This window comes from Leptidea sinapis, chromosome 1 (genome assembly GCF_905404315.1).
Source record: "Leptidea sinapis chromosome 1, ilLepSina1.1, whole genome shotgun sequence".
Classification (NCBI taxonomy): Eukaryota; Metazoa; Arthropoda; class Insecta; order Lepidoptera; family Pieridae; genus Leptidea; species Leptidea sinapis.
This window is the reverse complement of record NC_066265.1, coordinates 4,967,914-4,993,873: the sequence shown is the minus strand read 5'-3', so window position 1 is coordinate 4,993,873 and position 25,960 is coordinate 4,967,914. Positions and strand designations below refer to the sequence as shown.

The 25,960-nt window shown below is 34.9% G+C and overlaps 1 protein-coding gene across 1 annotated transcript in view; it reads left to right on the top strand.

The window, feature by feature from the left end:
* Positions 1–25,960, top strand: part of LOC126968250 (tyrosine-protein phosphatase Lar) — a 414,602-nt gene that overhangs the window by 370,005 nt on the left and 18,637 nt on the right. The window contains exons 9-15 of the mRNA XM_050813140.1: positions 10,390–10,515; positions 11,541–11,696; positions 16,674–16,807; positions 17,331–17,481; positions 19,323–19,346; positions 20,327–20,427; positions 25,079–25,141. Of these exons, the coding sequence (XP_050669097.1) occupies positions 10,390–10,515; positions 11,541–11,696; positions 16,674–16,807; positions 17,331–17,481; positions 19,323–19,346; positions 20,327–20,427; positions 25,079–25,141 (755 nt within the window). The remainder of the gene's footprint in view (positions 1–10,389; positions 10,516–11,540; positions 11,697–16,673; positions 16,808–17,330; positions 17,482–19,322; positions 19,347–20,326; positions 20,428–25,078; positions 25,142–25,960) is intronic.

Here is a 25,960-nt window from a genome sequence, read left to right as displayed (position 1 = left end):
AATGTTTTTATTGAGCAATCAAACGATTGCATATTACCCACCTTTTGTTATTTATTTCAACATTACAAGTTTTTAAATAATTATTATGGTAACAATACAAAGGTATCACAAGATATATATACATATAATACGTAAGGAAGAAGCTTTGTATCATGTGTATTACTATGATACACCCTGCACATTACAATGCAGTGCCGCTCAGGATTCCTTGATTCTACCCTAAATTGTTAGCGGCATCACATTTGCACTCGTCACTTTAAGATATAATTTGTACGATCCCATTAGCCCAGTAACTTCACTAGATACACCACCCTTCAAACCGAATCACAATAAAACGTATATACATAACATAGATATTAACGTTGTTGAGATGGTTAATAAGGGTTTAGTAATGTTGATTTTTACAAAAAAAAATGTCTTTCTTTAATACGTTCCACTTAATTAGAATTTTAATTTGGCAATTAAAATTCTTCCAAAAAAGTTTAATGTGATTTTGTATACGAGAATCAACATGCGACTAATAATATTTTATAGAGTACAAGTCAGATAAAATTAATCGAAATTGTCTTTCATGACATTTCCAACACTTTATTTTCTACCCGCAATTATGTAAGACGAAGACGCCAAATGCAGCCACGTTAAAAAGCGTATGTTGAACTAAGTTCAGTTAAAATGGAACGGTCCTCAACAGGTCGACAAAAAAAAATAGGTTTGTATTTAAGAGGCGCTCGCTCTCCTTAATTTCTTAAAATACTTTTCGTCGCCTCGCGGACTTCACTCGGCCCTTTATTTTCCCTTCCGTATTTTTAGTTCAATATCTTTTTACTTTCACTCGAAAAATAGTCACTTGTAAAATTTCAAGGGGTGCTGTAAAATTGCGTAAATATCGAAATCGTCGGCTGTTTTATAAATCGCCACATCCTGATACGATATAAGAAAGATATAATTATAATCATTAAAGATAAAGAAGAATTTAATAAAGAAATATATAATTCTTCCTAACGTGTGTATATCATTTACTCTTGATCTATAATATCACTTCGAACCGTTTGACCTCGGAGATCCACTGATCTGTGAACGGCCAAATTCGTTGACGTTACGTAGAGACGTGCCTTCATGATGTGTCTTCTAGTACATTTATCACGGGGAGTGTGTCAAAGAGCTGACCATTGCACCACACGCGTTGAGTACAGGTCGAAACTCGCGGTTGCACATTGTTTTTCATAAGTGTGAATTTTTTACTAAAAAATTATGTATGGTAAAAAAAAGTAATAGAGCTAGGCGTTCTTTTGCGGACATCCATTGCTATTTAAAATGTTGAAAATGATGATTAAGTTTTCATTTCGCTGTCACTAAATCGCTTAGACACGTGTGAAACACACGAAGCATCTTCAGGAGCTGCTGACTCATGGATAACGCCTAGTATTCCTTTCAAAAATGGAGATTTTATTAACTTTGTCTTTATTATCTTTCCGATCTTTAGCTTTATAAATATTGCTCTACTAAATTAAATATAATATCTGTACCTGGAGGAGCGTTTCCACCTTTAGTGAATATTGTAGAAAATATTTACAACGTAAACCATACAAGAATGGCGTGCTACCAATACATCTGAAATCTAGCTATACAGGTAGCTTGATAAAATGTAGAATGGTGACGAGCAAGGGCCATCATTGCTAGCCTATGTAAACATCGTTCATCTTGAACAGTTTGGTGATTCGCCAAAACACTGATCTAACTGCTGTTATTGATGACTATTGGAGTATTTTGACGACGCCTGAACACACACCCGATTGATATAACTTCCAACTAATTCAGATCGACTCGACAGTACTGGCTAATGTCCGCATCAATGACTTTGCCTCGAGCGGCCTGTATACGGCTATTTCGATTATCGATTATGACTGTTAGAGCAATCGATTCCAATAATCGATTAGCTCTGTTTTCCTAGTAGATAATTTGGCTAGTTGGCTTAATTCGCATTATTTTTATGATTATAATAGTCTATTTCCTCACGCTTCTATACGTTCTTCTTGAAACTATATGAAATAGCTTTCACGAAGCAATATTGGTGGTTGAGTTATAATATAAGCGACGGAAGTTGTTTGAAATTTTAATTGTTAATCTCATTATTATTGAAAATGGTTTCTCATAACATATTACAGTATTATTATCAAGTTAATGCTTCAGTAGAATGAGAACCGTTAAATATCTTTATTCCTAAAAAGCGCTTTTAAGCTCACTGATTAACTTGAACTTTTAATAATGACATTTTGAATTGGTTCCTCTTTTAGTATCCTTTTATGGTAACAAAATATATTTAGCCGCTCCTTTTTTTACTATGGTTGCTGTAATCGTAACATAGACCAGAATATTTTATTTATATAAGTTTTTTAAAAACCCAGGCCCATATTCAGAGTGGTACTGCGATTGCGAGCGTAACCTTGAGACATATGATATTATATCAGTAAGCGCAGTTATTTCACTAACCACAAAATAAATATATAAAGGCAAAATACAGGAAAACTGCCAGTTACAAAAGAAGCTGGCATTCTACTTAAATGAGTGTCCCACGGGTAACATTTGATAAAGAAAATAACATTTGCAACATTGAAATCTATTTGCAATTTTATCAACAGTCTACAGAATATTTGATATTTTAAAAAGTAATTAACAATGCATACGTTTGTAGTGCGAATCAAAATGTGAAACGTGAAATTTTAGTTGAATTAACAAAAGTGTACATATCCGGATGTAATTAGATTAAAACGGAGAGACTGTAGCTTGCTAGAATTAATCATGAATCCATTAACAATGTGGCTTTGTCGGACAACTGACGCACTTACAGTTTTGGATAATATGTCTATGCTTATATTATAAAAAGGCAAAGTTTGTGAGGTTGTACGAGGTAATCAGTGGATCCACTGAAATGATTTTGAAAAATTCTCAAGTTACCAATAGAAAGCTGCAACACATATGAGTGACCACACCTGAAAAATTAAAAAGACTTTTTCGCGGTAGTTGGATTTGTAAAAGAAAAATAGTTCGAAAATGTTTTATTACGGACGCTGCTTTAACGATATATAACTGCTTTGTAAATATGCATGTGGCAGCTTTGGAACACCGACTTGTGTGGATACACTGTTGCGGATGAAGTCGCGGGTAACATCATTAATTTTTACTTAGGTATAACACGAGTACCTGCCCGCGACTTTCGTGGGGCTAAAATTTATGTACGGATCTCAATTCATTTTATACAATCAAAATAACCTTTTGCTTATAATATGTTTATTGTGGCAGTAAATATACTTACAGTTCAAAAACTTGTATTCGGGTGTTATATGTACAATGTGGATATGCATACGTATATATGAGGGTTCCCTGGGCTGATGGTATGTTATTGCCGCCACCAATAGTTTCTCGTAATACCAGAGAAATCTCTAGAACGTTGACAACCTGATAATTCATTTAAGTTTCATTTTTCATTAAAATATACATTCAATGTTATAAGATTTAATTTAAAGCGTTACTAACAATTATTTCGTATAATTTAAGTTAACAGATAATATTATACAACATGCAGTTTAAAAGGCCGTACAAATTCTGAATACTCGAAACGATTAAATTTGTCTTTGTAACGATGTCTCATACAGGACACGGTTAAAACGTAGCGGAAAACCGCACTCTCGTATGATTTACGAACTATCCGGCCCACCTTTTATGAGAATTTAGACGAGCAAATATACATTAGGAAATTAATAGCGAGTTGCTTGTACAAATAAGTTTGTGGGAAATCATTCAGCTAATTGGTATGGGATGAAACTTGGCGTTGAATTGAATGCGTTTTATTTATTTATGTATTCTGTGTTTACTTTGATTCCTCAAGGAGATCAACTTGTGACTCTTGTTTCTTATGATCGTGCTTCATGTTATAATTTCTTAGGCTGTGTCTTGATTGTAGGTGCAGATTTTTAGGTTAATGATGGTGTATTAAGAACTTCAAACTGATCAGGAGATGTAAAGACCAACATTAGTAAACTACCTTGACGGTTTGGCTCCAAAATTACCTTTTATTATGTATTACAAAATAGCAATTTTATTACGGATCCCTAATTTTGAAAAAAAAAACATAGCCTTACAATATAGCCTTCCTCGATAAATGGACTACCCAACACTGAAAGAATCATTCAAATCGGACCAGTAGTACCAGAGATTAGCGCGTTCAAACAAACAAACAAACAAACACTGCAGCTTTATAATATATGTATAGATTAAAATTAGTCAGTGTCACTTTATGTTTAATAAATATATTTATAGAACGTCATTGTTGAATATAGATAATATCATTTGACTCTATAGTAGAGAGAGTCTTTATCAACTGAATTTATGGTGTTGGAAAATCATTTCGCTGTGAATTAGCGCATATTTCATTTCAATTTTCGTGGGAAATATGACTCGATATGTTTTGTTGAGTACAAAGTTACTCAACAAAACATATCGAGCAAACATAACAATTGGTCTGTTTTAAAAATTGTTGTCAATATTTTCCAAAACATGAAAAACGATCTCTCGAGGCCCAAACATCCTCTACCTATTTGAGATATTTTAATACAATATAGTTACAACATAAACATCACTCAAATGCCCAATATTCGAGCGAGCGGGAAATGAAGGAAAAGAGCTAACGTCGAAATAAAAAGTGTCGCTTCATTGCGCACCTTGAATTAGAGCGACGCCAACCGGCATCAGTGTCACGGTGCGTGACATCGCCGGGGCTCAACTGAAATGTTTTGCGGCCACCTGTCCCGCTCTTTATTCGCGTGTCATTTTGTTTGCAATGTCACGTCCGCCGGCTCTGCGCGGCTTTTGTTACCGTTGTCTTTTAATGCGCGGAGCTTTAGTTATAACACTGCTTTTGCTTTCTTGCTATTTTCGAGCTCATGCTCTAAGCGGTCGCGTACAAATTTATTTGTATAGTTTATAGAAAAACTGTTATTATAGCATCCCCCTGTATATGGTGAAATATGGTTTCTTGAAAATCTCCTAAACATAACCCGTAAGCACTACCAATGTTTCCAAAGTACTTTGATCATATCATGTGAAAGCACCTAGTAAATTTCCGAACCTTACGCTCAGCGTAAAGTATCTACTGTTAAGCTTTATGTACTAAAACTCTGCTATTTATAAATAGTAAAACACTCAACTCCTGTTCATGCCTCTACTCTGTCCGAAGTTTAATTATCTATCTATCTATATATATAAAAATGAATTGCTGTTCGTTAGTCTCGCTAAAACTCGAGAACGACTGGACCGATTTGGCTAATTTTGGTCTTGAATTATTTGTGGAAGTCCAGGGAAGGTTTAAAAGGTGAATAAATATGAAAGTGTTCGGAATTTAATAAAAACAACAATTTTGTTTTTCCTTTGATGTTTCCCCCGTCGTCCGATATTTATTTTGTATGGACATATTTTCTATGAGAGAATTTATTGACGCACGGTTTGACAGTTCTGCTGTGAAATAATTTCATTACAACAACAGGATGCATATTTTACGAAATAATTCTTGATGATATGAAATATTATTGCCAAATTAATAAAAAACATTACTTTATTTATTATATACAGAACAACGTCTGTCGGGTCAACTAGTTAGAAATAAATTATTCTTATTCACGATCAAAGCATAGCTTGAAGAGATTTAATGTCAGTATCATCCAACTGTTAAAAGAATCTAGTCCGCCTATAACTTCTACCACTCAAAGGTGATTGTTCACCTCGAACGGAACGCAGTGACATCCGGAGAGGGCGCACTTTATCCTCACGATTAATTAAAATTAGTCAAGAGACGAACGCTCGGAGCAAAAAGTGTCCGAGGCCGCTGCAATTGTTTCTTTAGAAGATTGTTTCTCTTAAATAGTGACAGTGAAAGATCTGCCCTACTTATTATTTATCACGTTCATTGTGTGAGTGGCGCGCGAAAGGGAATTTTTATGCGGAATTGCAGTTGGCTTTTAATAAAGTGACGGCGGGTTCTTTAATTTTGAATGTAATGAATGGGTATTGCTGTCATTGTCATTATTATCATTGTGGATCGTGAGTAGGTACGGGTAGGTACCTAAAGCTTAACTTTACTTTAACTTAAGCTTATCCATAACGAGAGAGCTTGTATTTAGAGGCAAAAAGAAGATCTTTGGAATAAACGTGTGAGTGACTGTTGATATTGTTTGACACCTTTGTGGTTGATATTCTTAAATTTAAATTTCTTAACATGTCCATCACTCAATTTTTTTTCGACAAAACTGCCTTAATAGCGTATCACCAATGACGTTCTATATATATATGGACATATCATTCGCAGTCTGATAGCGGAACGGCAAAAGTGTGCTTAAAGACATTGTAAGCACACTTTTCTCCCTAGTCTTGTGTCAACTGTGTGTCAATCACCAAGTGTGCTATCAAAAAGTGCATTTCTAAAAGGTTAAATCCTTTAATGGTGAAATATAAATCAGCTTCGAGGAAATGATACTCAACTTATTTGGTTTGTAAACTTCTTCACATCTCTCTCTTGTTACCAACTAGCGCCAAATCTCTTTCATTATCTCGTGTACGGGAAAGCTGAAAAAGTTGCTGTAACCTAGTGATAATTCATACTTATTTACACCGTAAATCTGTAAAAGTAATTTTTTTTTATTCGAAATTCATGCTCAAAAAGTGTGATTATACTTTTTTAACATTGAAATGTCTCACGAATTATTATATTAATTCAAATTGACGTACACACGAACGAATTTGACAAAATCTGTCATACAAAAATATGCCAAAAAGATACCTTGAAAAATAATGTCTAAGTCTAAAAGAAAAATTTAAACAAATTAAATTTGTTTCAGGGAACTTAATATTTTAATAACCGGTTTCCCGAATTATTTTATGTAATTAAAAATATTATATTTGAGTGTTTGTTTTCTTCACTATAGGTTATCTTAACTTATTAGATCCAAATCCATTTAAATCGTTAAGGTATACCAAATATACCCACAAACCAATAATATTTAAACTTACAAACTTTTGCCTTTATAATATGCGAGTGATTTTTTATTAAAAGCATAAAAAAACCTCCGACTGAACAGATGTTGATTAGAAAATAGGGACAGACTTACAAACGTAAAACTTATAGCAACCTCTTTTTCGTCAGAGTTTAAAAGATACCTGGAGTAAACGCAGAAATGTATAGACCTTTGGCAGTCGAGGCTTATAATGGTGTAATTAGGGGCATGTGCCATATTTCGGCTTTATTTTTGTATGACGTGAATTATCTATATGTATAGAATGTCATTGCGTATCACACGTCATTGTATAAACGGGTGCGAAAACCGACTGCGTACTATTGTTTTTTAGTAGCAAGGCCGCGAATTATTGATAATTTACAATTAGAACTACGTAGCTCTTATACCATCGGATTACATCAGCTAAAAAATTGGCGTTAACTCCTACAACCTCCCATTGGACTTAATGAAAAATAAAGATCCCAGATCATTAATCACCAACCAAGAATCCGGAGTAATAAAACGCACCCGGTGTAGAAGTCCAGTCCCTGTAATTCCTAAGTGGTTCTTAACCTAAAATTATCTAAACACTCCGCCGCGAGTACCCGGGTGCCGTAATTAACATAATGGTGCCGAGGCAAATATTTTTCTACCTTTATCTTTTTACCTCGTGACGTTTACAAAGTAGGCACTCAGTACAAGAATGCTTGTACCCACTGCCCATGGTAACGTATTAATAAATGATGATTACACCGCCATTTCTGTTTGCACAAGAAAATGAAGTTCGCTAAATTAATGTAGCGTTTTCTCTCATATTTCTTGTTAAATTATTCATAATAGCGGCGTATCATAATGATAATGTGGCGTATTACGTTTGCGTTATGGTTTTCAAGACATGAGCGAAACAAGTCGACATTAACTACGCGGTTATATGAGATAATATTGTTTCGTTTAGAAAAGGCTATTTATAGCCTATGCCCAGTTCTCAAATTATGTCATTCTATAAAATATTCACTATCCAGATTAGGCTGTCTAGAGACATAGGTTTTCTGTAAGTAGGTAATAGAGCACTATTTTCTGTTATCCAGGACTTCTCTTCCCCAGATTTTGGGCTAATCTTGCTTCCTTTAACATGTCGCCCTATGCAACGTTTTCCATTCTTGGGTACTGTTATGTGTAATATTTGCGATGTGTATTATATTTCTCTCTTTCATATGAAGTAATTTTTCGGAAAAAACACCGACTTCAAATACTAAAAATAATAAAATAACTTAATTAAGATTTAACTAAATACAGCTCTTATGCAAACCTTTACCTTTAATATTAATAAAATACTATTATTTGTATGTATTGATAGATTTTAAGTTTGTGCCAAGCCCAAAACAAAATAATACTTAATATTATATATAGCATAATAATTGTAATTATCAACGACGTCTGCTTGCTTGGGTTGTTTTGTTCTAGACGAAGCTATCCCACTCAAAGTTACTTTTGGCGTGGTGTAGGTACCTCTATAATATTCTTTAATATTGGCACCGACATTAAATCTATCAATAGGTAGTATCTTATTTATATTAAAGGATTAGGTTTCTATTAGTATATATAAGTTTTCGTAAGAGATGTATTCAATTAAATCTTTAAATAAGTTATTTTTTTACTTTTTAGCGTCTTTAATAGGTTGTTCTGTAAACTGCAGTAGGTTTTTCTCGATTATATCAGGTAAACTATAATAATTCGTTGCTTTATTTTGTCATATATTAAATTGTCAGTTTTTTAAGTAGCTATATGGTAGGTGCCGCGCGCGCGCCTTAATAGATTCGACTCCGACTCCGAATAATCCTTTTTGAAGTCGGTTAATTTACAGAGTATTAAATTTTCAAAAATCTTGCTCCTTAAAATTCAATCTTAAAACTTTATTAATTAAAGCGTATCAATGTTGTTTTCTGCTGGGTGTAACACGGGGTAGGAAAGGGTCAGGTGGCGCGAGGTTTAGTTTGCCTAGGGATTTACGAATAAAATTGTGAATTCTGCGGGCTCGCCCTTGAAAGTTGTCAATGATTTTCTATTTCCATGGGAACCTGTTTTTCCTCATACGTGTGTTCCGTAATGGATGGATGCTAAACAAGCCTTTTTTTCGTTAACAATAGTTGTGAAACTGGGCAATAATAATAATTGCCAACAACATTATTTATTAATCCCGACATTTCGCATGCAATCGTTACGGTAGAACTGTTTTATTTCATAGTCATCATTGCATATGTACTCATTAATATAATATTTTTATGTATTTTATTATTTATTTATGATCTTTTTATCGTTAGTATAACAATATTTAATTGAAAGTGATACTTAATAAACGAAAATACTATTTTAATTTTAGTTTCAGATGACTACATATGTTGGTTAAAATTTGAATCTATTTATCTTGATAAATATGTGATTTTAATTATTCTTAAGTTTTTTTTTAGTTTTAAAGTCGGTAAAGGTCTATCGTAAACCAGTTTTACAATATCTCATAGCGTGACATATTCGTCACATTTGCCACTTCGTCACATTATCCGGCCGCCATTGTTTAACTCAAAGGTCGCGTCAAGTCAACCCTCACGCCTCCCTCATTTATACCCGAAGTAGACCACTTTGCATGTTTATTCCCGGCACGTTGTTGAAAACATAAAAGTGGCAACCTTTGTAGCTTAAGGTGTTCAGGTGTTAGAATACAGAACACGTGTGGGACGCGCCGGTTACGTGAAATGACTGGTGCAGTTTTGAAGGCGACGCTCACATGTTTTACGATGCTGTAACATGATAATACTAATAGTGAGCACTTTTTGATAGCTGCGAATGATACACGACGAAAATGTTTTCGATTAGTAATCCTCTCGCGTATATTTGGATATTTTCTGTTTCGTGTACGTACAATTCTTACAGCGTTTTTCCCTATTAAATTATTGTAAACTTCACATAAAACACCAAATCAGTAGGTACTTAATTCTGGCGGCATTTAAATTAAAAAGAGGATTGGTATAACACTGGTCACCTTGAGATATAAGATGTTGAGTCTCATTTGCCTAGAAATTTCAAAACTTACGGCGACCTTCAGACCGAAACACAGTCATTTTTACACATTACGTTTTGGTACCCATACTCTAGTCGCCATCCTGTGCAATGGAGCCTCCCACTGGGGATAAAATATGACAATGATAGCTTCAAACTGTCTTTGACAGATGTCTTTCGCCATCAGTTCATCCACAATATGAAGAATAGAATAGAATAGAAGTCATATTGCAATAATATTCTAGTTCTACAACAAATTACTTATTTATCATAATATTATGTTTGTCCACAGTCAGGAGAGTAGCGCCCCAGTTCTCGATCCCGCCGCCCCCGCGCACTGAGGTCAAGCTTGGCGGCAACTTGACGTTGAAGTGTGTTGCCGTAGGCTCACCGATGCCTGCCGTCAAATGGAGGAAAGGTAATGGAATTTTTCGCCGAACTGAAAAGATGGACTTTTCGCAAAATAAATCCTCGAGACAATCAATTTTCCAATAATGTATGAAATTTCATAGGAACATAAAGCAGCAAAGACTAATGATATATAATCTTGTAATTTATTGTTTATAAGGAAACCAAACAGATTCCTATTGTCCATATAAAAGATTCAAGAAGTAACAAGGGCAAATTTCAACAAATATAAATAATTTAAACTGTTTTTATATTTTATACACATTTAGACCGTCTATGACTCTATGGTATATATTGTAGAATTCTTGAGCTAGGAATTCATCTTCGCGGGAAACGTTTTGTTTTTTTCTACCCTGAAAGACATTACGTATATGGTTTTTATAATCATAAGTATGTAACTTGCTGGTTATGGTTATATAGGTGGCTTATGTTTAATAGTAGTACTAGAGTTACCGTGTAGTTGGAGAATATTACTTTTAGCTGTATAGTTCTATGTTTTATTATTCACTTTCAACGAAGAAAATTTATATTACGAAAATCTAGAAACTAATGGACTACTATTGTCAAATCAAATTTCATAGGTAAATCATATTACCTACACTTGATATATGTGTTTTTTTTTCGTACAGCTCATTCGGAAGGCAGATTTCCTTAGATAATAATGAGCAAGAAACTCTAAGGTCTCTCTTTTCAAAACAGATTAGGTATTACAAGTTATTATTTTTAATGTAATTTTCATATCATTTCAATTACAATATGTCATTCTAAGGTCTAGGAGCTTCTGCTGGGCTTCTATACATAGTATTGTTGCTAATTTTGTACCACGGCAGCACCTTTTCTTGCCGGAAAATAGATATGTGCAAGCATTATTCTGTTGCGGTCTGATGGGGGCCGTAGCTAGTGAAATTACTGGGCAAATGAGACTTATGTCTGGAGTGACGAACACATTTGCGATGCCGTTCAGAGTTTTGGGCTGCGCTGCATTATGTTGAGCAGAGCGTATCATTTACCAATCTATGGATCGTTTTGATATAGTTACAGGGTTGTCGAAGTGGCTCACGCCCGAAGATAACCCGCCGCTTGGCATCAACACACTGAAGTTGGAGGACATCAAGGAGTCTGCGAACTACACGTGCGAGGCGGCCAGTGTGCTTGGCGTCATCGAGGCTACCGCCGAAGTCAAAGTGCAATGTGAGTATTCAGTATAAAAAAAAATTGTTCTATTACTTAAGTATTTCGAGAGTACACAATGTTATGTTGATGATGGTTCTTCTGCAAATCCGACTCGTACTGGACCAGATTTTATGTATATAAAATGTTTGGGGCTTGAAATTTAAGTAATTGGATTATTGAACCTCCTTCTATTGATTTCTTCTCTTTTGAAAGACGAAGAAATCGAGGATAATACATAAAATCGTATGTTACATCGTTTTGGTAATTTTTTTTTATTTAAGCAAGTCCGCAAGCTCTACTGTCTTCGGATCAAGAAGTAAAACTATGACATCTTCTTTCTATACACGCTGCTCTGATGCCGCCAATAATCCCACTTTTGAGCAGGATGTGTTTAGCGCATTCCGTAAAATCCTAGATACTGCACAGGCTGAATTCACTGAGTCCATTCAATTTTGACAAGGTCCACAGGTTCTTGGATTTGTAAATCAACCGAAACACCGATTTAACTAGACATTGGAATAAAAAACCTTACAATATTTTAAATACCCAAGTGAGTAGTCCATATACGTTTCGTTTAAATCTACTACTTGTTTCATTTCAACGGAATAATAATATTAAAACATGTTTTAACATATTGCAAGACAATTTTTCGTCCAAGTCTTAACGCGTAAAATTTTTCTGTAACTAAGGCTTAGAGCGTACTTAGACTTTACTCACGTAAAACTTAGCTGGATGTAAGCTTATCATAATCTTTTATTTCGTTTTTATAGTCATTTGTCAGCTGAAACTATGCTGAGCTTAAGCTAAGATAGGCCAATGCAAAAGTCAAGTTCGCGTTCTATCACACTCAACAAGAACTCAGCTTCAGACAAATCTAGCATCGTACCGTTATAGTTCAAAGAAATGCTACGCTGCTGTCTCTACGACTTTTTTCAGAAATTGTACTTAAATAACATTTTAACGTTTATTTCCAAAGTGATTTCTCCTTGAGCGGTATCTTACAAGAAGACTCACAAATTGAACGATATTAAATTATAATTTCTCGGGGTAAATGATGCAAATTTATGTAACTAGCTTAAATTTGTGAAGGCATCGAGTCCAAGTTGAAAAGTTTACAGGAATCTTAATTATCTTCCAAATATTTAATAGATTTACTTCTTGAAATGTTTCAAGCCGAGGGCGTTACTTTCACTTAAATTTCAGAAATAAGAAACCTTAAAAGCCAAGGCGGACTAGAGTTATAAGTATTAATTAGTACAATAACTCCTGTTATTATTTACAAATTTATATTTATACCAAAATTTATGGATGACGCGGGATTCGGACTCGCGCCTCTAGAGTCCATCCGCCCTGATAATGTTTTATTTAAACGATACAATTGAATATTTACTGAAATCAATGAAATAAATTGCCGGGACATTTGGGCACATCAATTATGAATAAGTATTATAATTCATAATCGAAAGGGTTATAAAGTTGGCGGATGCCCGGGAGACAGAACGAATGTCACCCTATTTAATGATTAATTATTGTTACTTTGGTCGTTTTCTTTGCTTAATAGGATTGATAACTTAAAGCCGGGCATGGCTGACATAATCTTTATTTAATAGATTTAGAAAATTGTATTAATTTTTGCAATTCAACAACAACAAAAATTCTAATATTTATAGAATTTACAAGGACTGATAAACTACCAAAGGTTATCAAGAATCACCCACTTGTTCAATCACAATGTTAAATGAATTGTTTTTTTTTTAAATAATCATATGTAATTATCAAAGTCTTTGAGTAATAATGTTTCCTTCCAATAACTGTGATATTAATCTATTAAATCAGCACTTCACAGCTTCTTATTCTAGTATTAACAGTGTTCAAAAACACAAACTCTTAAATTTCTTACTTCACTTCCCACTTCAAATTATCCTCCATTTACCCTCGATCAATTCTCTGAATGTTATGTTAAGAAAACAGCACTTTCAATTTGATCATTTGCAGTTGGTAGCTATGGCATCGGTCGAACCATTATTATTCCTATCCTTGATATCGTTAATCCTGTAATCAGATATTAAATCAGTCCATCTCCTCTGGAAATTTTCCGCTATCAAGCTGGAAGGAAGCGTATATCATTCCCCTACCCGAACAACGTTCGCCTTTTCCTTACTTCAACCCTTTTTTTTTTATGGAATAGGAGGACAAACGAGCGTACGGGTCACCTGGTGTTAAGTGATCACCGCCGCCCACACTCTCCTGTAACACCAGAGGAATCACAAGAGCGTTGCCGGCCTTTAAGGAAGGTGTACGCGCTTTTCTTGAAGGTACCCATGTCGTATCGTCACGGAAACACCGCACAAGGAAGCTCATTCCACAGCTTCGTGGTACGAGGAAGAAAGCTCGAAAAAGAAAAAACCTTATCCTTTTCTGACTACCGACCCATATCCATATTCCAATTTTTATCCAAAGTTCTTGAAAAATTGGTGCCGCAACAAATACATAAATTTGTTGTTAACAATTCTCTGTTGCCTTCCAGTCTGGCTTTCGACCTGGTCATAGCACCACAACAGCGCTTGTTAAAATCACCGATGATATAAGTTTTGCAATAGAAAATAAGAATGTTACGGTCGTGACGTTACTAGATTTTAGTAATGCCTTTAATTCTATTGACTTCCATATTCTGTTGGGAGTGCTGAGTTCTTTGAACATATCTCCATCAGTATTTGCATGGCTTCGTAGTTACTTGACTGCACGTCGACAGTGTGTTAAAGTTGTAAAAATACACTACTTGGTGCAACATCACAGTTGGCGTGCCTCAACTTGGCGTATTTTCTCCTCTTCTTTTTGCTATTTTCATTAACCAGGCGCGATGATAGTACTTTGCACATTCTCCGCGCCTCTGGGACCCACGTGCCGAGTGTCTCGACATCAAACTGCACAAAGATTTAAGACTCCCCGAGACCGACATATTTGCGACGCTTCCTGTCTTCGCTGTCTGTCAGTCGAAGTAGCAGCCCCAGCACCAACTGACGTAACTTGGACGTGAGAATGATGCACAGTGTCGAATAATGTAATCTATCTGTAATCTAATAATGTAATCGCTAAAACTCGAAAACGGCTGGACGGATTTGGCTAATTTTGGTATTGAATTATTTGCGGAATTCCAGAGAAGGTTTAAAAGGTGAATAAATATGAAAATGCTGGGAATTAAATAAAAATAAGTATTTCGTTTTTCCTTTGTTGTGTCCCCAGTCGTTCAGAAATCAAATTGAAAGAACAGTTTAAAATGAATAACTACTTAGAATTTTTATATCTTTCTAACTTTCTCAGGAGGTAAAAAACAAACTTTAATAATGTAATTATTGATTTTTTCTTATTACTTTATATGGCAATACAACCTTTGCTGGGTCAGCTAGTTTGTATATAAATATATGTAGAGTGTATTCATATGTATATATCCTACCATACTCCTTTCTTCCTATCCATTCATATTATAAGCCTATGATATCTTTACGTCTGGGATTAACGTGTTGGATCTGTTATGCTGTCTTCGTGAACTTTAACATGACTTATACTTTTGGGAGATCAAAACCACGTCTAGAACCTTTTAGGGGTTCAAGTTTGGTTTGTTCACTTCTTTAGGCGCTATATATAAAATATTTAGACATTAAAGCTTAACCCTCCCAGTAACGACTTAAATATATTAGGATCAGGTGTCATACATGAAGGAAGTCATTTGCTTACATTACACATTCGACTACCATTTTACCCAAAAGAACCCAAAAATAAGTATTAAATCTTGTACAATGTCCCCGAACTAACACCAAGTGAGTCTTAATTGTGTTTTTGTGCACGAAATCTTTTGATCTCCCTTTTAAGTTAGTGTCTTCGTTTGTTCTTGTTCTATATTACTTGTGTATAGGCGGTAGTAAGTCGTTCTCGCTATTACAAGGCAGCATCTTACAACGCGAGTTACGGCGATTTTGAAACCCTATTCAGAAGAGGTTGGGGGCCTCCATTATGTTTATTTATTCACTGGCCTGCTTAATATTTCAGTGAGCCTATTAGGATACTTGTTTCCGACAGATTAGCATTTTTAAATTTCCGCATTTTACGAAAGTGCTCTTTGCTGTATGTTATATGTACAAAAATATCAAAGAGATATTACTCAAGCTAAAACACAAGTGATTTTGATTGCACTCGTTCTCGGAAGTTTAAAATATATCTTTAGCTATATATTACACATAAATGATTTTTACCTACTCTAGCGAAACGTACTTTTGAATTTTTTGTCTGACTGTATGTATATCCTATTACTTTATCAAATTATGCGTTACGTTAACGCAATCCACAACTAATCCGTGCGACTAGCCGATTGTAGAAAAATTTATATCATCAAATAAATGTGATACTAATTAATGTAAAGGACTCTTTGCTAATAATGCTCTCTTTATCGACCTGGTCGATATGTCGTATGGACCTCAAAGCATCGCCCAGGTCTGTTACATAGTTTGATGGATCATGATCTGGTCGGTGTCATCTTTTGATTTAAGCTCTGTTCAAACTGAGGCGATAACGCGCGGGACGCGGGATGGAAGTCGCTCGCGCCGATTGTGCCAGCTAACTTGTATGGACGTGTTCAAATTGACGCGAGTAGTCGCTCAAGTTGAAGCGAAACAAGAGCGGGACGCCCGGCGGGATTGTTTAATCTCACAAGGCATGATGTTTCTCCACTGAAGAACCAAAAATGACACGCGGGAAGTCGCGTCAGTTTGAGAGCGAGCGAATTACGCTAAAACGAGTCCCGCTTCCCGCGCGTTATTCGCCTCAGTTTGAACAGAGCTTTAAAGTCCGACTGCGCGACACAACGATTAGATACCTGGTAAAAGTCTTTGTTTAACTGATTAATATGTGGGCACTAAGTATTTGTTCGTTCGTGCAGCTGCAAATACTAAACACGCTGGCTTATATTAATCGTTTATGTTATGTTATGAATTTCATTAGCGTTGCCCGGCGCCCCAACGGATGTACGAGCGTCAGAGGTCACCGCAACAACAGTACGGCTGGCATGGTCCTACAACGGCCCCGAGGAACCACAGTACTACGTCATACAGTATAAACCGAAATACGCAAATCAGGTACGGTATAACATCTATTTGTTTATTTTTTTTTGGAAGAGGAGAACAGGCGAGCATTTACATTAGAAATACTTCCTTAAATTAAAAAATTTAACTTTAGCCAACCAAAATATAATCAACGCTTTTTTTGGCGCACAAAGTCAAAACGAATGAACTGTTTTAAAATAGCGTCGCGTCGGTTGCGCAATAGTTTGAACCGTTGATTCTCACCACGTTTTCGGTTTTCAATTTCAAATATACGTTGATTCGACGCTTTATAAGGTTCGACAACACTACGTTGTGATTCCTCTGGTGTTATAAGAGAGTATGGATTGCAGTGATCACTTACCATCAGCTGACCCGAATGCTCGTACGTCCTCTTCTTCCATAAAAAAATTGTTCCCATTCAAAAACAAAACGTAACAAAAGTTGAAAATAAGGTGTCACTGTGGAGCGTGCGGACGTCATTGGCATTTGCATCTAAAAATATCTTATTTATTGATAATCTATCTCAAAATTATTGAAATATAATAATGTTCAACAGGCATACAGCGAAATTTCGGGTGTTATAACGCTGTACTACTCTGTAACCAACCTGTCACCCTACACGGAGTATGAAATGTACGTAATCGCTGTCAACAATATTGGCAGGGGACCTCCTTCAGAGCCGGCAGTTCTCACTACGGGGGAAACTGGTGTGTATGCTTATAATAAACCTTCAGGATATGTGTGAGAGCTAAGATTTTAATAATTTTTTATTATGCTTAGCTATTCATCATGTCGCAAAGATTTCAATTTCAAAGTTTATGTTTTTATGAATTTGAAGTGTATTTCATTGGATTTTAACTAAATTATCACTATATAGTGTACATTAGTGTACATAGTAAATGTATAGAACAAGATGCAGATCACTTTACAAAATTTTAATTTTACAGTACCTTTTAGTCCTTATGAAAAATGCTAGCAGAATTCTGCTGCGATATTTTTCCGATAACGACCAAGTGGTCTACATGATTTGATATATATCATATAATTTAAATACGTTAATGAAGACTTAACAATAATACTTGATTTTGCGTTTGTTTGCGACTTAATGGTCTCAAATTTGACTATTTTCATTCGCGTCATCCTATTTCCTATGATAGAAGTAACTTTATGAGCAAATACACCAAATGGTAAGTTTTACATCATACCCATTAACAATGAAGTGCTACTCTCCATGTAAATTCTTAAGTCTAAGAAGCCCTGTTATTCCACTAGGCACCCTTCAGACCATAATATAAGTACAAAATTTATTTTATAGCAATAGCAATAACAATACAATATTGTATATTTTATTAAAAAGAGCGCAAAAAAATGCTGGGAGAGTTTCTTGCGCCGCTTCTTCTGTCTCAGAGCGCCATTTGTTTCCGAAGCGGTAGTAGTGTATTGTATATTAGAAATGACATCAAAAAAATTCTAAAGGAAGCGATTTTGGGAAAACAAATGCCTTTATGCCTTTTAATAGTATTTTAACACTTCTGCTTTCATTCTACTCCGACAGAAGGCGCCGTGGTTTAAACCATATAATCTTCCACTGGTAACCAATGTGCAATTATCCCAATTTGTCGACTTCTTTCTTTTATCTGTCATCGACTTATAAAATCCCGCATTTTTCTCAAGTCAAGTAATTTTAATCTATCCGTATATCATATGTTCATTGAGATATCACAAACTCATAAATATCGTATAAAATATATAAACAGTATAAATCAGACATTTACAATGCATTGTCCTCCAAATTCTGAAAACATTTCAGATTCTATTTAACTAATCCAAATATTATCTGATTGGGAGAAATACAGTCGGTACTAAACCAACACTCACAAATGTGAAAAAAGTGAAACATATTGATGCGCAGCTTGTTAATGGAAATAACTTTGATGTTCGATAATTTCGGCGTAGTCTACATCATCCAACAATTCATAACGATCAATCGATGGCTTGCTAGATAATTATAAATTCATACATTCAGAAAATATAAACTCTTGTGGAATGCCAACATAAGTATATTTTTTCAATAAATTATTGTTACTACAATGAAAGCATCAGTCATCTGCTTTTTTTATGTTAATTATTCTCTTAAAGCCTTACATTACTCGTCTGTTGTTAATTATTTTCATTGCTTTACATTTGGTAAAACATATTTTATTTTACGTCGCTGGTTTCTCAGTTCTAAGATGTTTCTTTTGATCGATTTTTCATGCCAACGTTTAATGCGACGTTACAACGATCGCTCCGGCTTCATGTAAGTTCGCTTTAGAGTGGAATTTCTTTTGAGTAGTGTTTATTTTTTTCGTTTTAATTTGGCACACATTATATTTTCAATTGGGTGTTAGAGTTTGCGCGTGTTTTTTTGTTTTTTCATGCACCATTAAATAAAAATTGGATTTTTACTATTTTATATACTTTTCTTCATATGCAAATGAGTGTGTGAGTTTTTCCTAAATATTTGTAACCTGTTCTCTAATATTATTATATCTCTTGCATCTTGCAGTGGATTCTCTATATGGAGGTGCCAGTAAGTAACTTTATATTTTTCTCTAAGTCTCTGTGGTATTTCTTTACTCGTCTGACCAAGTATAATCTTGTTTGTTCTTCAATTTTGTTGCGAAGAATACAAAAAATCCGAACAGGATCGCAGTGTTGATGGGAACTGCTAATATTTTATATAATTGAAAATATTCCATCTCTATTCATTATAAAATTTTCAAATAAAAGGTGAAACAAATTCACTTTAATTGATTCTCAATACTTCTATTGTAACGCTGCTCTTACATAACTGTAAATATCTAGTAGCTAAGCATTTTATATTATCAAAAACATCGTCGCAGTCCCTTCTATACTTATTTTATCGTATTATAATATTCAGATGTAATCTAATTTCCTTCAATTTTGAGTCAACTTTACTTCCATGCCAGCGACTCGGCTCAGGGACTGACATTATAATAAAATTGGTGTCTTGATGAGATGATAATGAAAACGTCGCTATAGAAAAATAAAATTTCGCCTCAAACCTTTTGTCTTGTTCATATTTTTCTTTACAATAAGTACTAATAAAACAGTCGAGGACTGAGCGACCCGGAGCCGCTCAAATAGGATTATGACGTTTTAATATTGTTGCACAGGACCTAAACTTTCAACGGCTTTCGAGTATTATGAGCGGAAAGAGTAATATTTGATTGAGTGACGATGGCTTCTTGTGCCCGGACGCCGCCGTAACAAATCCTATTTAAAAAGGCCATTGTGTCTCTGACTGTTATTATTTCCATTTTTATGCTTTCATTTTGTTTGAAGTTAATTGAGATGAGACCGACTCGCCTTAGTACGATATTGTACCGTTTGTGAGTTATTACTTTTGTTATGCCCTCGTTTTAAGGTAACATTAAATATTTATGCGAAGGACTGGAAGCCAAGCGATGGGAACGGCGATTAATTTGAGCTCATTAAAATTATAGCTTCACGTTCCGTTGTAAATGTTTACAATTTCGTTTTTTTTAGGACCTGGCTCAGCGCCGAGGAACGTCCAAGTGAGGCCAATCAGCTCCAGTACTATGGTGATACAGTGGGATGAGCCGGAAACGCCCAACGGCCAGGTCACGGTATGTATATTAAACTTCTATTTATAAATAATGTCACATCATCAATATTACATATGAATGTTATTGATGACTATTTCTCTATAATTTTGAATTTCACAAACACTGAAATACGACTAAAAAAAGGAGAATGACCATCCGCTTAGGAGATTGGGGCCCACATAAAAAATTGTTGTGTCACAGTAATTTAAAGTTTGTATGACAATGATTTGTTTTTTTAAATTTACCAGGTTATTTCCATTTATTCACCCAGGTTTACAAGTAATCTTATTTTTAAGGTTCTGATGACGGGTTAGTGTTTATGTTGTTGTTTTGTATTATTTATTTAGATCCTTGGTAACAAGACCATCAGCTCAAACCAAAATACAGTAAAAGAAGAATATTTAAATTAGTTTTCATTATACTCGATTACAAGAAAAAAAACCCCGTTATATTTATGGGCAAAAAAATCTTTGTGGTTTAGACCTCCATTTTATCACTTGATAGGTTAGTGTTTGATAGCGATGCTTTATGTAGTAAGTGCAATATAATACCATGGTGTTACTAAAAATAATGATTTTGTTAACACTTTATTCAAATCCATTGACAAATAATATTAACATTTTTTAAACTTAGTTAAATCGTTTTTAAGTAATTCCTTCATATGACCTCTGGGCGATAGACAGAGATATAGGGCGGTATACCCTCAGTTTGGGAGGCGCACTTTGTTTTCCATATGTGCCCTTAGCGATTGTGAGGGCATTTGATTTGTTGCCACCGGAGGAGAGTCCGTCTTAACGGACGCTTCGGGCTGTGTCGCGATTATTTGTAAAAGTTTTCCATGATTCAGCCACCAACTGACGAGTTGGAACACCGTGAGGTTTATTTGGAAACAGTGCGATATAATTGCCGTGCCTTTCTGGGAACAGTGGTCACCATGAGGATTCCCCACATTAACAAAGACGTCGTTGAGGACTTATACTCGTTCTATAACAACATTAGGTACCTAAGTTACAAACCTTAGGTAGCATGGGTGAAGCCACGAGTGACATCTAGTATTAGTATAATTTTATTGATCGACACATATTGAAGAAAAATCATTTTGAAAGTAAAGTAATTTATAATCAAGTAAAGTAATATATAAGTACTAAATAAGAATCGATTTTGAAACGATAAAAGTAGGTACATTCTCGACCTTCGTGATCAAGCAATATTTGCGTAAGGTTAGTGGCATGTTTGTTGCATCATTTTACATATTATATTGTAATTGAAATGATTTGTTAATCGATGTAAATGTAAATCTTGATATAAAAGAGCGGCAATGAGTTTCTTGCTACTTCTTCTCATTAGCTCAACCCTTTACGAAGTAGCGGTAGATTCAATAAGAAAAATTTTTTTTGACATTCATAAGTGTATTTCCGTGACCTACATGAATAAAGTGATTTTGGTTTGGTTTGATTTGGTTTAGTTGGCGGATGAACCCACAATAAGTTAAATAACTATTTATTCTGTTTTTCAATTCTAGGGTGAAATAAATGTTGATACGAGGGTGGCACTGAAAATTTCGGGAATCAAGGAAGTGACACAACATTACTATTTAAAAATGTATTTATTGCTTTTCGAAGTATTCTCCGCGAAATTCAACACATTTTTCCATACGATGGAACCAATCATTGAAGCAACCATTCCATTCGGAAGTTGGGGTCTCCAAAATGGCCGTTTTGTAGGCGTCCACAGCTTCTTCAGGTGATGAAAATCTCTGACCACGCAATTTATTCTTTATTTTAGGGAAAGTATAGAAATCATTAGAGATTAGGTCGGGGCTGTTCGGCAGATGGTCTAATAATTCTATATTTTCTTGCTCTAAAAACTCTTTTGTTTTGTGCGCGGTGTGAACGTGCAACACGCAACACTCCGTGAACGAACAATTTTTGTTGGCTTTAACTCATTTTCGAACACCCAAACTTGTGACTGGTTTTTTGTTTTGGGTTCGTACGCATATATCCAGGATTCGTCACCTGATACAATGTTGTATACAGCATTTGAGGATCCTGCGTAGAATCTTTCGAGAGTTCTGACGCACCAAGTAACGCGAGCCGCTTTTTGCTCTTCACAGACAAAATGCGGTATCCATTGGGAAAACAACTTTTTTACACCTAATTGTTCATGCAAGATTATTTGTATTTGACTCATGCCAATGTCTAAAGTTGCCTGAATTTCGCGGTATGTCACATGTCGATCTTCCTCAATCAGCTTACGCACAGCATCAACGTTTTCTTTGGTGACTGCAGTTTTTGGACGACCTTGACGGGGATCATCTCTGAGCTTGACCCGTCCACGTTGAAATTCAGCAGACCAGCGATAAATTGTGGTTTTGAATGGGGCTTCATCACCAAATGCAGAAAACATCCGGTCAACACACTGTTTTTGTGTTAAACCACTTCGAAAGTCATAATAAATCATCGCTCTAGAATTTTCTAGAGTCAATTCCATTTTCTAAACGACTAAACAAGTTTGACAAGACCTTGTGACAAGACCGAGAATCTGTTTTTAAATAAATAAATGGTATTCGATTTTTAAAACCAAGGAGTTTTCAATTAAAAAGATTTTAATATGACAGGAACAGTGGAAATATTCCATTCCCGATACTTTTAGTGCAGCCTATGTATGAAACATGTAAACCTATAAAAATATTTTTTTTTAAATAAAATATGGTTAAGACACGACGTGATTAGTGTGTCCATGGCCATTCTCCTTTACCATAACAAAGAACAGAAATTGATTTTTAGTTAACCAACGAAATGCTACCTCTATCTGCGTGCTATGGCCTAAGTGGTACGTCATAACAAAGTTCTTATTCTTAGTACACCTAAAAACTGTGGGATGTAAGGACTAATTTTTATTTTATGACAAAAAAAATACACACACACACACACACACATACTCACGCCTTGTTCCCGTCGGGGTAAGCAGAGACATGCCATTTGCTTCTATCCTTACAAACCTCACGCGCCTTCTCTACATTCATTACTCTTTTCATACATGCTCGCCGGTTGCGGGTGCTTCGGACCTCTCCTTTTCTCAAAACGTCCCCAATTTGATCGACGAATGTTCTACGAGGTCTCCCGCTACCGACTTGCCCACACACACTTGCCTTATATATTTGATGCGTCATTCTTTCTTCACTCATTCGCTTCACGTGTCCAAACCATTTAAGCATTCCTTTTTAGTCCTTGTCACCACATCCTCTTTCAAACCACAGCGCGCTCGTATTACCGCATTCGGAATTCTATCAGTCAGTCTTACCCCACACATACTACTACGCAGTGATCGATCTCAACTGCGTTAACAAAAAAATATTTTGTCATAAAATAAAAAAAAATATTGTATATCGACAAAATATTGAATTATTATTTACAATTACCGAGATACTTAATAGATGCAATAAAAAAGCCTTTTAAAAATTACATACGCCACTTATCCCATTTACATAAGTTACGTGTATTTCATCAGTAATGAAAATGAAAGCAATGTTTTGTGAAAACAAAATATAACATTTTTACATTTTTATCCCTGCGTTCCCATTAAATGTGTTATTTCTGCTTAACATAACATTGTGTTCTGGAACATCTTCCAAATTAAAATGTCTAATATTCTTTATTACATTCTATTGTTGTGAATTTATAAATGCTTAGGCACGTCTGTCTTCTCACGTATCTTGATATAAGTAATAAGGTTTTTTTTGTAATCTTTGAGTACTTGGCCTCCTCAGCGGTTTTTTCCCATCTTGTTCTGTTAGACCCGTCTCCGAGATTTCTCTTCTAATCTCCTCAAGTCTCACTGAATGTTTCCATCGCATATTATATAACCTACTTAGAGATAGTTTCATCAGCTCACATGTGTTAATTGTATGCGTATATAATATTGAGTGTCCAATTATGCATTGATATGTAAAGTGTATGACTTCCCCTTAATTTTAACTACCCCGTTTTACCAGTGGGAGGCTCCTTTGCACAGGATGCCGGCTAGATTATGGGTATTTTCTATTTCTGCCGTAAAGCAGTAATGCGTAAACATTACTGTGTTACGGTCTGAATGGCGCCGTAGCTAGTGAAATTACTGGGCAAATGAAACTTAACTTGTTATGTCTCAAGGTGACGAGCGTAAATTGTAGTGCCGCTCAGAATTTTTGAGTTTTTCAAGAATCCTGAGCGGCACTGCATTGTAATGGGCAAGGCGTATCAATTACCATCAGCTGAACGTCCTGCTCGTCTCACCCCTTATTATCATATAAAAAAAAATACTATTATTGTCTCAATTATCAGTATTATTTGTCTAGCAAAATTTACTGTGAATTGCACTCCCAAATTAGTTTTGCTCCTCACCATCGACACATGACTTTTCATTGCGTGAAAGAGTAGAATAATATCATATCAGACTTATCATACATTGATCCTTTTTATCTTAGGTGTAGTGCTCTTTAAAACAATTCTCAACTAATAAATCGATTTTACTATAAACCTAAAATTTTGATAGTTTTTTGTATTTAGATATTTTTCATATTATAATATATGTTGCGGTGAGAAATATTTCGGTAACAGTTAAGTTTTTAGTTATTAGTTTAACATTATCTGTTATTGTTTTTTCTCCATTAAATAAATACTTTTTTATACAGGGATACAAGGTTTACTATACTTCGGATCCTTCGCAACCGCTACAATCATGGCACTCCCAGATGGTAAGAAAATTCAGACTATTTTCACTCATATTATTATTACAAGCTTTTTCTGCTTAAGTTTTTTACATTTTTTTATGAATCTAACACCTCTAAGATGTAGAAATTTTATATATTCACTTTGGTGCTTCGTTTCTAAAACGGTGTAACTAGTTAAGTTATATGACAATGACTATTATTTTTTTATGTAAGAAAAACCACCCAGTCCTGAAAATGTTTTTTTTTTATTTATTTATTCCAGTAGCCATTGTTAGTTTTCAAGAATGAAATTTTATTGTATTATGTGAATTGTAGAAATCGTAAAGTATGTACAATGAAAGTTTTCTGCGAACTTTTAGAAAAAACGAAGTGTATGTTCGTGTAGTAGTGTCCATATTTTCAATACGAAATTAATAAGTCTACAACAGGATAACCAATGGTAGCGCTTTCTTACAATCGTGTCTTCAACAGAATTTGAATGGCTTCTGCGGCTATTAATAATTAGTGTCGCTTTTGCTTAAGATTGTGATTTATATGAAGGATTTGATAGATTGTTTATAAAAATTAGGAATGCGTGTTATATTTCGGGCCCGACTTAACATGCTTTATGCTTTTGTGCACCCGACTATAGTATTTTCTATTTTTTTCAAGGTCATATAAATTATTAACAGCAAGGTTCGTAAACAACAAAATCACAGCAAGTTAAGCAATTTGATTGGGGAAATATGAGCTGCCGCAAAAAATTATTATAATAAGAATGCATACATGTTTAGTACTCATAGGCAGGGTGTCACTAATTAACTTTACCAATAACAAACATGTTAAAGTACCGGTTAAGCAAAA